Here is a 15,776-nt window from a genome sequence, read left to right on the forward strand (position 1 = left end):
TATGATGTAGCACATATAGTTTTTTTTTTGTCATGTAGCACCCCCTTACCCTCTGGAGGCTATTAGAGCCCCCCAGAGGTCAGGTGAACTGACATCTCACCTCAGGGTAGAGTGCTTGACTTTTAGTGGGGTTGTTAACAGATAAGCGCTAGGCAATTCAGAGTCAACATTTTGAGTTTATTTGCCACCATAGACTTAGGGAGAGAGTGTTAAGGCTCAGGACACCCAAAGCAGTAAAATCATACTCACAGTCTTCACAGTTCTAGGACCTTGAAGCCACACTGGCATCTTGTGATTAGAGACACTTGGTTGTTGTGATCAATGCAACTTCATTGCCGAGGGTAAGACACCAACTTCCTGTAAATTCCAAGTCCTCCTCATGTAAACCAGGTTTAAATGCAACTGAAGCGAAAACTTATTTTTTTCTTTTTTTTAAAGTTTTGGATAGAGTAGAGAGGGATAAGAACATCTGTCGGGTTTTTATGTTTGGCTTTGTCCCCATAAAGGAGTTTCATCAACTCTATTGTCGTGAGGACCGTTATCACTGAAAATGAAAGAAAATACCAAATTTGGGTTTTCACCAGAACAGGAATAAATCTTCCAATGGGGATACTGATCCTGCTGACCACCCAGAGTTTTTCCTCACCTTGGGGGGATTTCCTCTTCCTGTTGTGGCCATCGGACAGAAAGTGAAGGGAAATTACTCCAATGAGGCACAGATGGCAAAAAATGACAGGGGTTATAATCCCCCCTGACTCTATCCAAAACTAAAAGCTCTGCTCCTCCTGTAGAAACTCCTCCCACATGGCCATGGCAACCTAGGCCCCAGACTCAGGTCTTCATTCAACAGCACATGTTTGCCCCTTCTAGACAGCAGGCCAAGGAAGACATAAATATTCCTAAGCCAGCATTATTGTAGGTTCTTGCTGTATTGCTTCAGACATGCCCTACCCCCACCAAGTGGCGGGCAGAAGCCTTCTCGGCATCAGTAAGATGCTGGGAATGGAGCTGGGTGCTAGTGTAACTCCTGTGTACATGCAGTCCTAAAGGGCTCATGTATACAACCTTCAATGAGGCCCCCGTCTGCATCATACTGTGGTTGTGATTTTTTGAACGCTGTGTAGGACTACCCAATTCAATAAGCAGAGGGGGCGAGGGCTAAGCGAGGGATAATGGTGTGAACCTGCCCGCAGTTCCAGTGCATTCTGGAACGGACTGCGCTGGTGTGAACAGAGGCCAGAAATAACATAGGGATATATTAGGATGCAAAAAGTGATGTGATCAAGAAAGATCAGATCAAAGAATAGTGTAATGAGGGTCGGAATGCTTGATGTAGTACAAAAGTATGAATTTTATTTAATGCAATTAAAATATGGGTCACAAAATGTAGTTTCATCACTGTGTTTTTGTGGTGTGCTCTAAAAAAAGTATGGCATGTGGTAACTTTATTTCAGTGCAGCATGGGGCGATGTGATATAACTGCATCACATACTCAATTTAACCCCTTCGTGACTGACGACGTACAGTGTACGTCGCCGGCATCGGGGCTGTTTAAACAGACTCCCGGTGACTTTTGCCGCCGGGACTCTGTTTAAACTTGTAGAGCCGACTGTCGGCTTTACAACAGAAGCGATCCTGGCGACTTACCTGTCGCCAGATCGCTTCTGCGTCCCGAAGAAGGGGCCGCCCCCCCATAAAAAAATGGGTATTTTGTTGTGGTTTGGGGCATTTAATTAAATTTTTCACTAAATATTGGGGTTTAATAAGGAGTTGCGCTAATATTGCGCAACATAAAAATTTGCAACTACCACCATTTTATTCTATAGGGTCTTGGCATTCAGAAAATATATAATGTTGGGGGGTTTTAAGTAATTTTCAGGCCTAAAATGTGGAATATAACATGGGTACAAAAAAATGAAAAAAAGGCCTCAGTCATGAAGGGGTTAAAGCAAGTTGAAATGAATGTGTATGTATACCAAAAAACATTTTCTTCAGTTTTGGATAGATCACAGAAAGGTGATCCCCTTATTAGTAGTCCCTATGTGATAGCAAAAAGGGTTTACAAAGATCAATCTACAAGTGAGTCAATGTAAAAGTATTCTATCCTTCATTATTATATATGGGCTAAGATATGTATCCCGAACAACATGCTCGGCACGCACAGAAGTACTGCCCGGAACAGAGCGAAGCCACGCCCTTCTACTAGGCGCATCACTTCCAGCAGAGAAAGGGTTATGGCTGCAGGGGCGTGAAGAAGCAACATCCGCCCAGTTGTTGTTGGATTGCGTCACTTCCGGGCTATTGTATCGCTTCCGGGTTGTTCTTTCTACGTAGAAGCGAGTAGATTTTGTGTCGTCTCTCGGTGGGTGGTGTGTCCGGTGAGTGAGCCTTACAGAGGGGAAATATAAGGACATCTATGTATATAACTGTGTCGTTTGGCTATATATACGTGTGTGTGTATACATAACAAGTCTTCCTACATGAGGGTCACTGCTCCTATCAACCTCTATTGGTACATCACATGTAAACATATACACATTGTTGTATACCAGACCTTTGACTGCACCTCTATTGTGCCAAGAATCATGCTGCTGGCGCCGGGGAAGTATTCCAGGAGAATATCGGCTTCACAAGTATTAAAGTGTATGTATAGGCAGGCACAACCTTTTGTTTTGGATAGTGTAGCAAGGGTTAAAACTGTCAGGTTATATTTTTGCTGTCTGTGTACCATTGAGGAAGTTTCACTTCACCTCCTGTCCCAGAGACACAACAGGTAGTTAGGGGAAATCTCTGAAAGTTAAGGGAATCGACCTCTTAGGCCAGGGGCAGGCAACTTCAGCTGTTGTGGAGCTACACGTCTCATGATTCCCAGAGTCAGAGGAATGATTGGATTTGTAGTTTTAGTATAGATGGAGTGCTGAGTTTGCCTATCCCTGCCTTAGAGAGTTCTCCCTATAGCAAGCATTAGATAAAGTTTAAAAATAAACTCAGGGAAAAATAATTTGTAACCCCTGCAATGGGATTACCCTGCAGTGCAAGGGTTAAGTGCTTGTTTTCAACTAGGGTGTAACATAAAGTTATACTCACTCGATCCTCACAGCTGGCTGACAGAGCGCTCCCTCTAGCCTCTCTCCTCCTCCTACACTGTGTCATTAGAATGGCATACACAGTGTATATGACGTGATGACTCACAGGCCCTTAGATGCCAGAATGGGGGGGGGTGGAGAGGCTGCTGGGACCGGTCAAACAGCCAGCTAGCTGTGAGCTTCAGGTGAGTATAACTTTATTTTACACCCTAGATGAAAACAAGCATATAACCCTTGCAGTGCGGGGGTAGCCCCACTGCAAGGGTTAAGAACCTTTTTTCCCGAAGTTCTTCTTTAAATCCCCGTTCACACCTTTTGTGATTGTCCATGCATTTGCTGATGTATGAAAACACAGACGAGGATTACCGTTATTTTCTGTTGGGTCCAGGAAATTGCTGCTTGACCCCGGTGACCACCAGTACAAGATAGTGGCAAGCAAAAGAAGGCCAGAGAGGATATTGGCCGTAAAGTATATCAAGATTGGGATGAGAAATGCCACAAAGATGTCATAGCTGGTATGACTCAAGATAGCTCTGATAGAACAACAACATGTCGCAACACAACGCAGAAAAACCAGGAAGCAGATACAACAAAGGCGATGCCTAATGTTAGAGGATTCAGCTTTTCATTGGCTTATTTAAAAAGGCATAATGCATGAAAAATGCATACAACATGCGTTACCAGGTGTGAAAAACACGTATTAATGCTCAAAAAAATGAAAATGCAGACTTACTAGTGTCACACTGGGCTAAAGCAGAACTCGGGGCAAGGATAAAACAATTTAAATTGTGCCCCCTTCCCCTGGTGAAGCAGGTTATAATATGTTTTATTCTAAGGGATGACTTAAAGCAATGGATTACTTACTCTATGGTCCTTGGGACAGACAGCAGTCTGTTTCTCTGCTCATCAGCACTAGTATGTTGGCGGGCACTCATACCTTATCAGATACTGTACAGGACCAGGTCCCACATTGTTTACAATGAAGTTGTTGGGAGGTGCGGTGACAATACCGTTTATAGACTGGAATAAAGAGTGGGAATAGTCATCACTATCAGAAATGTAGGGAGCACTAGAACGTACAGAGGTGTATGGATAAGCTCACTTTGCAAAGTGTGATGTTGATTCAGATGCTGACTGGCAGTTCTGTGTGTATATCAGGTTAGAGTATACCATTCATGTTTGATGCTCCGCTAAGTTCCTTTGGTTTCATTGTATGTCTGAATTAATCAGTGTTGGTTTTACTGCTAAGCATTTTGGGATTCTTTTTTTGTTTTAGAGAATTACTCCAAGATGTCGGGAGGCACAGTCCTTGTTGCGCCGGGTGAATCTTCTGGCATGGAGGAGCCAAAAAAGATGACCAGGGAAGACTGGAGAAAGAAAAAGGAACTTGAAGAACAGCGGAAGTTGGGTAATGCCCCGGCTGAAGTGGATGAAGAAGGAAAGTAAGTATTTTATGAAAACCTTTATTTGTTTGCAAGTACGCTTATAGTACCAGTACTACCCCCTTATACACTTATCCTTGACCAGTACTACCCCCTTATACACTTATCCTTGACCAGTACTACCCCCCTTATACACTTATCCTTGACCAGTACTACCCCCTTATACACTTATCCTTGACCAGTACTACCCCCCTTATACACTTATCCTTGACCAGTACTACCCCCCTTATACACTTATCCTTGACCAGTACTACCCCCCCTTATACACTTTTCCTTGACCAGTACTCCCCCCCCTTATACACTTATCCTTGACCAGTACTACCCCCCCTTATACACTTCTACTTTAACAGCACTACCCTCCTATGTTATCTTAGGGTTCATGCACATGGGTAAACAATTTGCTGCATTTAGATCTGTCAATCTGTCACTTCTATAGATCAGAATGCAGCAGTATCATATGCTATGGACCCATACACACTGCTTTGCTTTGGTCCGCAGCATTTAGCTGGATAAATCAAAACTACATTCACGGTCTTGCGTTTGGAATGTATTTTATATTGTACTTTTACTTCTCCCCTGCCTAGTGAATCACTCGAATAAGTCATTCACTAAGCAGCACCGCTATAAATAGTAATGAGCGGCGCTGCTGTTGCCACTATTTTGTTTACATGTCAGCTTTGAATCAGTCTTTCATGCGGCAGTGGTGTGTGCACAGAATGACCTCGGGCTTCAGCCATTTTGTGTATGCTCTGTTGCCACGAGACGCATTTAGGGCCAACATGTTAACAATAGTGTGTAATCATCAGGTGCCACCACCACCACTGCCCATTACACTCTATTTATGTCAGCCCTGCCTAGTAAATTACTTATTCAAGTCATTCACTAGTCAGCAGAGAAGTGAAGGCCATACGCATCTAAGTTCATACGCACATAAGCTAGTATATGTCCATATGAGTTCAGATGCCATGGACAACTTGATGCCAGCAATGGTATACGGACACCTTCATGAGGCAAGAAGCAACCCTTTGAAACACACTCATTCATTCTTGTTTAAAAAAAAAAACATTGGTTTTGCTCTGCATGCTGTCAATGGCTTACAATGAAATGTCTATGAGTAAGACTACTGTATGTGTAACCTTACCATCTCATGTGCTGGATGTGATCTATTGACCTTTATGCTGATAAAACTGGTTGTGAAAAATAACCCTCTGCTTTTTTATGTATTTTTTAGGGACATCAACCCTCACATCCCTCAGTATATTTCCTCAGTCCCCTGGTATGTAGATCCTTCCAAAAGGCCAACTCTGAAGCACCAGAGGCCCCAGGATGAGAAGCAGAAAGAGTACACACTATTGGGGGAATGGTTCAGAAAAGGAGTTAAGGAGGTGAATAGAAAGTATTATATTACTTAATCATAAATATGCTGTAATATCTGAACAAATGAAATAACGATTATTTATTTTAAGGGGATAATTGCAACAAAATATCGGCAGGGAGCTTGTGACAACTGTGGCTCTATGACACATAAGAGGAAGGACTGTTTTGAGGTTAGTGCCCTATTTTGTATTTATGACAATAATTGGATTAATTATAAAGCTTTTTTCTCCTTCCGTTCTTAGATGTTCCCTATAGATTTGTTTAACCCTACATCACTGGCAGTGCCGGCATGTAAACAATCTCCCAGTTGCTGGATTTCTAGTAAAAAAACTGATCTACATGCTCAGAAACATATAACGATTAGGCCCCACATATAAGGGCCATCATTCACTGATGACTCTAAATTGATGAGCTATTAAAGCTTTTAAAGCATCACCAATGGACCATTTTGGGTACCATAGTGTTTTGCCGTTTCATGAGCATGTGCAAATTTGATGCTTGACATATTTGGCATCTAGTTACCCGACAGAACGTCATCTTCTATATTTTACAAAAAATGGGTGTTATGTTGTGTCTATGTGCACTAAAAATATTTTTAATGTGTATTTTTTTGTAATGAAAATATGGTTTAAACATTTGCGCTAATGTTGTGTGTCATAAAAAATTGCAACTACCACCATTTTATTATAAGGGATGTCTACTTTCGGGAAGTATACTATTTGCGAGTTAAGTAAAATTCAGGTCTAAAATGTGCATTTTTTTTAACGTGTATTACAAAAAAAAAATTGTGGCAGTAAAAGGGTTAAAGGGCAATTACAATGTTTTCCACATAGCACAGGGCTCGACAAATCCCATGCGCCAGGTCGCCAATGCAACTAGAAATTGTGTTCTGGCGCCTGGACTTTGTCAGCCCATTCACTGTGCCTCTTTCTTCTCCCACTGCCGCCTCAATAACTGTTCCGTTCTCCTCCTCACTCTCAGTGGTCGGACAGCGGTCTCTGCTCAAAGGCTGTCATTGGCTACAGGGATCTGTGTCACAGGGGACACAGATCGCTGTAGCCGATGACAGCCTGTGAGGAGAGACCGCTGACAGTCTGAGTCTGCAGTGAGGAGAACGGCAGAGTGATTGTGGCAGCAGTGGGAAAAGAAATGGAGGTGCAGTTCTCCCGTGCCCCCAAACCACCAATAGCCTGCTCTGCTGATTGACAGCAGGCAGTGGTGGGTGCAATATAAAAATTGGGAGAGTTGTCCCTAGATGCAGCGCTGCCACAAGGGTCTGGGTAGGAATGATGGGTGTGCTGCTTCTTGTAGATGCGGACCGGGGTGTCTGTCGTTTGCCAAGGGGATCAAAGAAAAGGGGGAGTACAGAAGCACTACTACCATAAATAAACTGAATAGAGATGGCCAACTTACCAGTGGATGGATCACCCGCCGCCTGTCAGCAAGTGCTACACTCCCCACCCCCGAATCTGTATTCCCCCTTTTCTTTGAGTGGGGTGTGCAATAGCCAGCCTGCTATTAGCTACTGCAATTTAAAATAGCCAATAGCAGGTTCGCTGTTGCTCCTAGCCACTGCCTGCTGTGTTTACATTTAGCTTCCTCAGCAGGCAGCTTTCATTCCCCAGATAAAGCCTATAGAAGTGGAAAGGTAACACTAGGGGTCTAATAGAAAACCTGTCCTGTCCAAATAGGTAAAAAAAACAAACTAAAGTCGCCCGTCCCCCACAGAATTTTATGTTTGTCCAATGACTCAAAAGGATGAGGGTTTATCCTCTGTGTTGTGTACTTGCACTAGGCTTTTACACGAGAACCTCATTCACCAGCACGTTTGCTTTCTGAACTTTTGGGATATTTTGTTTGCTTTGCAGAGACCTCGTAAAGTTGGAGCCAAATTCAACGGTATGAATATCGCTCCAGATGAGCATGAGCAACCACAGCTTATGTTGGATTATGATGGCAAGAGAGACCGGTGGAATGGCTATAACCCAGAAGAACACCAGAAGATAGTAGAAGAGCATGCCAAAGTGGACTTGGTATGTCATTATTGTTTTTCATACAGTAAGGGGCTTCTTTTAACCAGGTGTTTATACCCCCTTCCTGTCCAGGCCATTTTTCAGTATTCAGCGCTGCAGTACTTTGACATTTATTCCGTCATGCAACGCTGTACTGAAATGAATTTTATACCATTTTTGGGCACAGACAGAGCTTTCTTTTGGTGGTATTTAATCAACACTACGTTTTTTTTTTTAACTATATAATGAAAAAAGTAACGAAAATTTTGAAAAAAAACCTGTTCTCCCTACGTTATGTTATAAAACATTTATTGTTACCCAGTTTTTTTGTAAAATATAAAAGACGGGGTCACGTCGGGTAAATAGACACCAAACATGTCAAGCTTTAACATTGCGTGCACCCGCTAAATCGCAAAAAACTACCATACCCTAAATTGGCCATAGCCGACGCTTTAAAAGCTTTTACCGCTCATCAGTTTAGTGTTATCAGTGATTAATGGCCCTAGAATTATTGCTCTCACTCCGACATTCGGGGCAATATGTAACATGTGCGGCGCAATGGATGCAATTGCCGTTTTCGCACGTAGGCGGACTCGACGCATGTTTGCGCGTGCATGTGGGGGCGGGGGACTTTAAATTTTTTATTGCTTTGATATGTGACTTCATTTTTTATTATTTTTTGGAACTAATTTTTTTTAAACTTTTTTTTTTTTTTTTCACTGAACTTTATTGCTATCACATAGGGAGCAAACAAGCTCCCTATGTGATAGCCAATTTGCAGTGACAGGTCCTCTTTATGGAGACATCAGGTGTCTTTAAGACCCCTAATGTCACCTAGGGACCCCCAAAGAAGCTGATGAAGCAGAGACCTGCTTCACTAGCTTCTCTCCGGTTTCTGTACCGGAGAGTGACAGAGGAATGTGGAAGTGATGTAATACACATCACTTCCTGCATTCCGACGAGGAGGAGATAAAACGGAGCTCGTGTACTGAGCTCCGTTTGATCTCCGGCTGCAGGGCTGCTGTGCTGGTCCCGGGCTCACACCGGGAACAGCGGAGCTCGGGGACGCCTGACCGCCTGTATGTAAACAGCCATCGCTGGCTGTTTACATTGAAAGCCGATTTCCCGTTCGTGCACGACTCCTAGCGGTGGGCACGAGCGGGGCGGGATGGGACATTTAAAAACGCCCACCCGCATTCAAGAAGCCGCTCTCTGGTCGTTTAATTACAACGGCCGGACAGCAGGTGGTTAAAAAGCAGTGATATTAGATTTTATATATTTTTTACTGAACATATAGATGTGTTAAACAGATTTATTGCACTACTACCTTCATGTTATTCGATCAATTCCAATGGTAGTCACTGCACACCATCCAGGGAGTATGTGCCCGGGTGCACAGCTGCAAAATAACATCTGAAGATAAATTGAAAGTAGAGGCACTCACGGGTCTTGAGCTGGAGTGTATGTCCAAACAGGAGTTACTTAGTCCACAGTTTCATTGTATTTGAAGGCCTTGACAAAGATCGTCTGCGATCCATTGAAACGTTTACAGAATAAACTCCTTCCTGTTTGAACATACACTCCTAATCTAGACCGGTAAGTGCCTCCACTACTTTCTATATGTTGCATTTGACAGGTCCTATGTTTTCCGAAAATATATAATCTTTTGGGGATTTTAAGTCATTTTTAGAAAGTTTTTGTTTTTTACCCAAGGCAATAAGCAGTTAGCCCTAGCAGTGTGGGGGGTAGTCCCACTGCAAGGGTTAATAAGATTTCTGCCTGGCATTCTTCTTTACTCCACAAATTAACATTTTAACATAGAAGAACAACAGCAGAAAAATACCAAGTGGTCACCTGAGTCTGCCCCCCCCCCCCCTTTTTTTCTTTTCATTTATATTTTTAACCTTTTTTTTTGGTCTAAGTGATCTATATAGATTTGCCCCAAGTATGTTTACATTAATTTACTGTTGGCTGGTGTACTACTTCTACTGGAAGTCTGTTTCAAGCATCTTCTACTGTTTCGGCAGTATAATACTTTCTAAGGTTAGTTTTGAACTTTCCTTGTTTTAGGATCATGTCCCTGTGTTCTTGATCTTGGCTTTGAAAATACTGCACTCCTGAACCCTATCCACAGCCTTAATGTGTTTAAAGGTTTCGGTCATGTCCCCCTTTTCTATGTTAAAAAAAAAAAAAAGTCCACTAGTGAAAGAGTTAAAATGAACCATTCGTCATGATGAGTCTCAGCTGCAGGTGAAACTATGTGTCCTTCTTTTAGGCAAAACGTACATTGAAGGCTCAGAAACTGCAGGAGGAGCTGGCATCAGGAAAGCTTTCAGAACAAGTTGTAAGTGTTTGTTTTATCATGGGCGGTCATTTGTGTAATGTTTGCTGTGTAACCAACATGCTTAAACCAATAAGTACACATCATCTGTGACTTTCCATAAATCACATTATGTGCAAAGTCAACTTGCGTGATACCAGTGAGGATGTTTTAGCAGTGAGAAAATGTCAAGCTCAGAAAGGTCTAAAGGTATTAATCACATGAAGCACAAGTCTAGCCAAAACATTTTTTTAAAAAGATCTCCGGGAAATGTTTTAATTTTCCCTTGCGGTGCAAGGGTTAAGTGCTCATTTGTGTCCAAGTAAAAAAAAAAAAGATGGACTCACCTGAAGCTCCAAGCCGGCTTCTTAGACCTTTACCTGGAGCCTCTCTCCTCCTCTGCAGCAGTCTAAGGTCCCATAAATCATCACGTCTATACACAGTGTATAGATGTGAGGACGGTGAAGAAGATTACAATGCTGCAAGGAGGGGGAGACAGGCTTGAAGGAGCACTGTAACAGCTTGCCGGATAGCACTTAACCCTTGCTGTGCAGGGGTAGCTCCATTTACTAGGGTGAATAAAAAAATATTCCTGGAGTCTTAAGTGGAAGAAAGCTTTGAATTTCCGTCATGTTTGTATTGCTGTCTGTCTTTTCTGGGGAGATCTGCCCCGTGGTATAGGAAGACACTTGCAGAGATTCTAACCTTTACCCACTCTACTAAAGAAAATATTTTGATGCTCTGTCTGGTTACACTGGAGGAACGTCCCACCACTTCTTGTCCCTGTGACACCCTGGCTTGAAGACAGGAAGTGAGGGGAAGTCTCTTCAATGGGCAAACAGATGGCATTTTAAGCCTGACGCAGATTTTAACCCTTTCCCTTCTGTCCAAATCTGAAGAGAAAAAAAAGCAAGAGTTGGGCTTTAATTTTTCATGTTATCTAGTTAGTTTTATATGTGCTGAATTACACTCATTGTTACCTTTTTGTTTTTTTTCTAATAATAGGAAATAATTACACGTTTGATCCACTTTTGCTATGTATATTCACATCTGTATTCCAGCATAGTTCTCAATTATCCTGGTGTTGAAATGTGTACGGTACAAGGTGGTATAGATTGTGTATGTGTGTGAGAGAGCCCTATCCTGTCAAGTATAATATAATTTCCCACCTGTTAGGTTTTTCTGAGCAGCATGTATGTGGTATTTATACCATTGCTGTTTACATGCTGGTTTACTAGAAGTTATCTTAACTAACTGAAGTGGGGTCTCTGACATCTCTTGGGCCCTGATACAAGAAATACATTTCATAGATTTTGGCTACTTGCAGCATACAGTATATCATGAATAAGTGGTGATCCTAGAATCTTCTGCAGTATAGGTGGTTACCTGGACTCACAGGCCATAAGGGCCTTTGGATCTCTTTTATATTACAGCTGCAACCTCTTTAACCCTATAAATACTATATTGTTTACCTTCCTCAATAGAGCAATTATTCTGTTTTTCTCTAAGCTTGACTGTATTTTCTTTTGTCACCCAAGTTGCTTTCTTTACTCCAGAGTTCTCCAAGACACCAGTGGGGAGAAGAGGAACAGAATGCTCAGAACGTAAGCTGTTTTATTCTGCCGCAACTTACTCCATTGCACAACACATTAGCTTTTTCTATTTAGTTACTATTTATACTTTGCACGTCATGATGGTCATAAATTTGCATTACCTTTTATTTACGGTTCACACAGTCTCCATGAATTGGGTGGATTTGCTACTTCAAGGAAATGTTCCCTAATGAATGATTATTGCGCCTGCAGCAGATCTTACAGTTTTCAGGTAGCTCCTGGCAGGACCCCTGTGGTTGGAGAAGAGAGCTCTCCACTGGGGGGTGATCAGCTTTGCTTGCTTGCCCAGGTGAAGATGGGGAACTCTGTCAGGGAAATCTCAATTTTGGATTGTCCAAAATATACCATTTAGCATCTCTCTACAGTTTGCTCAGGTAAGATTTGTAAATGAGACAGAGAAGCTGATTGATTTGCAGGGCAAATCTGCTCCAGATTTTGTCTGCTCCAGTTTTGATAAATTGCCCCTTCAATCTTTAAAAATCATATACTATGTATGCATGCAGCAAAAGCAGTATAGACAGCTTTGTCATGTAACTAAACCTTTAGTGCATAATATATCGGTTTTTCTTTGCATTCTAAAAGCTGTGCTATATTTCAGTAAATAGACAATGAGTTATGGGCTTTGTCTTTTAGTTATGTTAGGACATCATCTCACCAAAGGAGTACAATATGTTAAAGCTTTTCTTGACAACTCACACCCACTAGCTAAAAGACTGCAGCTTTTTATGAGGAACCATCACTTGGCTTATGGCAGCCAAACTGATATTTTAGTCTTGCATGGACCCTAGTGTTGAGAGTTACCACCCAGTTTTTAAAGTGTCTCCAAACTCCAGTGCCAACACAGTTGTTTGTGTTTGCAGCTCTTACAAGATGCCCATAATAAATCAGTTACTGTCATCCATGTTCTTTGTTTAGGTAACTTTATGAAGAATACAGTTCAGTTTGATGGCACCTTGTGGTTTTGTAATGAAACCAGTAGAAGTGGAAATTCTGTATAACTTGATGCTGAGATAAGAGTTGCCATTGGATACAGGGTTTACCTTTTAGTTTTAAGTGACTGAAAAGGTTCAGGTATGTTTCAGATGGCTGAAATATTTGGACATTTAGGTAAAATCCTTCTTTTTGGTGTAAAGGGGTCATATAGCATGGGGAAAAGTGGACATACTGAAACAAAAGTGGTTATATGGGTAGACCGTGGTATTGTGACTGAATTTATTCCTGTAATCACGTTTAGGATGAGTGACTAATATGGCTCCAAAGCTACATTTCAGGGATATATATATATATATATATATATCCCCGATGCTAATACTTAGTCCTAATATTCTTCTATCATACTTTTCAGGATGGAGACCGTAACAGTGAAGATGAGGATGAGGATAAATACGCAGATGACATTGATATGCCTGGACAGAACTTTGATTCCAAGAGACGAATTACAGTCAGAAACCTGCGTATTCGTGAGGATACTGCCAAGGTAATATATATGAATGTTTGCAAAACTAACAAGCAAAACCGGTTTTATTTGTATGCTTTGGTATTGCTATCTTAATTTCTTTTTTGTCTTGATGTAGTACTTGAGGAATTTGAATCCAAACTCTGCATACTATGATCCCAAAACCAGAGCCATGAGAGAAAATCCGTATTCTGATGCAGGAAAGAATCCAGACGAGTATGTGCTAAAAGCTGTTGATCACACCACTGAGCTGCTGTACACTGTAGGGTGTTATCAAAATCTGGAGCAGTTGCCCATGGCAACCAATCAGCATCTCTTTTTAGTTTGCTCAGGTAAGATTTGAAAATAAGAGATGGAAGCTGATTGGTTGCAGTGCAATTCTGCTCCAGATTTTGTCTGCTCCCGTTTTGATAAATTCCCCCGTGTGTTTTAAAAACTGGGCATTGCACTGATATTTCAATGCATTTTCGCACACTCCTGTACAACTGAAATTTTATTTTGGAAAATTGTCAAAGATTTAGTTTTTAAATACAAAAAAAATTGCAGAACAAGGCCTCATGCACACTGGCACCTGGGGCCGCGCAGTGTAAAAAGCAGTCGTATTTTCCTGCCCGGGAGTCACCACTGCTGCATTCAGCCGCCATAGAAATCAATTAAAGGGTGCACTTGTATTTGGGCATATGCTGGTACTTGTGCACGAATGTACAACTCCGAACGCAGACTGTATACGTTCAGGGTTGTAAGTACGTGCCTATGCAAGCTTTGACGCAAGTACCTGTGTACAGCCGCTTCCTGTAACTGATCTCTCTGGGTGGCTATACGCTGCAGCTGTGGCTCCCAGGTGGTGAAGTACGCCTGATGTTTGTATTGTATGGCCTCAGGCACCTAAAATTGCAACAAATCATGTTCTTTAGTATACATTCAAAGCTAGAAATCTGACTGGTCCTCAGCAGTGATTATAGAGCACAATTGTATTTCATTTATTGAGCTACAATTTCGTATTTGAACAGCAGGTGGCGGTTTAGGTGAAAAAACTGAAAAGTATAAGTTATTGGTCTTTACATTACTTAAGTGTTTTTTGAAACCGTTAATTCTGTCATATTAGTAAACTTGGACTTTCTTTTCAGTGTCAGCTATGCTGGTGATAATTTTGTACGTTACTCTGGAGCCACAATTGCTATGGCACAGACACAGTGTAAGTAAAGTTACTATTTCAATCAATGTTCTTATTTAAAATGATACATGTTAGGGCTCATGTCAACAGGTGTTGTTTCCTATGATTGCCATGAATTTGGAATGCATCTCAAAGATACAGAGGGTATGGTTCACTCCAAACAGTGCAAATAGCCTAATTGAAGGCAGTGCTTTAGTGAATTACAGAGCGATGATACTGCTGCCCATAGTCTGCAAAGAAAAAAGAGCGTCAGCAGCATACTACCAGCTCAGTTTAGAGGCATTTAAGAGTCGCAATAAAAATAACAGCAGCAATGTTTCTGTCTGTGACTGTGATGTCAACGTCTGCCTGATGAAGGGGCTGTTATGTGCTTCGAAACATTGCTGTGATTTTTTTTTTGTGTCTAATAAATGGCTTTATACTGAGCTGGTGATTTGCTGGTGACACATTTTGCTTCTGAAATGCACCTTAAACAGAGGTCCCATTGGCTTTAATTGAGCGATAGACATGGCAATTCAGAGGTTGTGTTTGACCACCAGCTATGCATTGCTCTGAGTTTCTATGGAGGTTGTGTTTGACCTGCTATGCATTGCTCTGCGTTTCTTTGGAGGCAGCATGGAGGTTGTGTTTGAACTGCAGACAAAATCAGGTCAAATGTAGCCTTTTCTTGTCAGACTGCATTTGAATTGCAAACACATGGTTTGGAAATAAGGCCTGTCAGCATGAGGCCTTACTGAAGTTTGGGGGAATTAAACCTTTTCTGGTGTTTATAGTGGCAGCCAGTTTAACAAAATTGCCTATTGGTAGTGCAGGTTCTCTTCATATTCAGTCTGTTATCTGAGCATTACTATAGTGTTCGAGATAGAGTCATGTCATCTGCTAGCACATAGGAAGGATTGATTGATTCCATACTTCCATCCATACTGGTTTTACTGAAATTAGTCTACCTACCTTATCTATCCTCTCTTATCTATCCTCTCATCTATCCTTTTTTTTTTTTTTTTCACAGCATTTTTATCAGGAGAGTATGTAATGCCTAACACTTGTTCTGTATATATGTCAATGTTTCTTCTTGTGCAGTGTTCGCCTGGGAGGCCTATGAAAAAGGATCCGATGTCCATCTTCAGGCTGATCCCACCAAACTGGAAGTTTTATGCAAATCTTTTAAAGTAAAGAAGGAGGACTTCAAGGATGAACAGAAAAAGAGCATCCTGGAAAGAGTACGTTGCTTATATGGATTTTATATATATATATATATATATACTTTGCAGTTATTCCAAAATTTGTCATCAGTCG

General features: G+C 41.6%; 1 protein-coding gene across 1 annotated transcript in view; it reads left to right on the plus strand.

Moving 5' to 3' along the window:
• Nucleotides 1-2,361: 2,361 nt before the first annotated feature.
• SLU7 (SLU7 homolog, splicing factor) overlaps nucleotides 2,362-15,776 on the plus strand; it is a 24,609-nt gene continuing 11,194 nt past the window's right edge. The window contains exons 1-11 of the mRNA XM_018561915.1: nucleotides 2,362-2,376; nucleotides 4,362-4,528; nucleotides 5,760-5,913; nucleotides 5,995-6,075; nucleotides 7,774-7,938; nucleotides 10,193-10,261; nucleotides 11,794-11,841; nucleotides 13,196-13,327; nucleotides 13,425-13,522; nucleotides 14,434-14,501; nucleotides 15,561-15,700. Coding sequence (XP_018417417.1) covers nucleotides 4,377-4,528; nucleotides 5,760-5,913; nucleotides 5,995-6,075; nucleotides 7,774-7,938; nucleotides 10,193-10,261; nucleotides 11,794-11,841; nucleotides 13,196-13,327; nucleotides 13,425-13,522; nucleotides 14,434-14,501; nucleotides 15,561-15,700 — 1,107 coding nt within the window. The 5' untranslated portion in view covers nucleotides 2,362-2,376; nucleotides 4,362-4,376. The remainder of the gene's footprint in view (nucleotides 2,377-4,361; nucleotides 4,529-5,759; nucleotides 5,914-5,994; nucleotides 6,076-7,773; nucleotides 7,939-10,192; nucleotides 10,262-11,793; nucleotides 11,842-13,195; nucleotides 13,328-13,424; nucleotides 13,523-14,433; nucleotides 14,502-15,560; nucleotides 15,701-15,776) is intronic.

This window comes from Nanorana parkeri, unplaced genomic scaffold (genome assembly GCF_000935625.1).
Source record: "Nanorana parkeri isolate BGI_ZX_2015 unplaced genomic scaffold, ASM93562v1 scaffold550, whole genome shotgun sequence".
Taxonomy (NCBI): Eukaryota; Metazoa; Chordata; class Amphibia; order Anura; family Dicroglossidae; genus Nanorana; species Nanorana parkeri.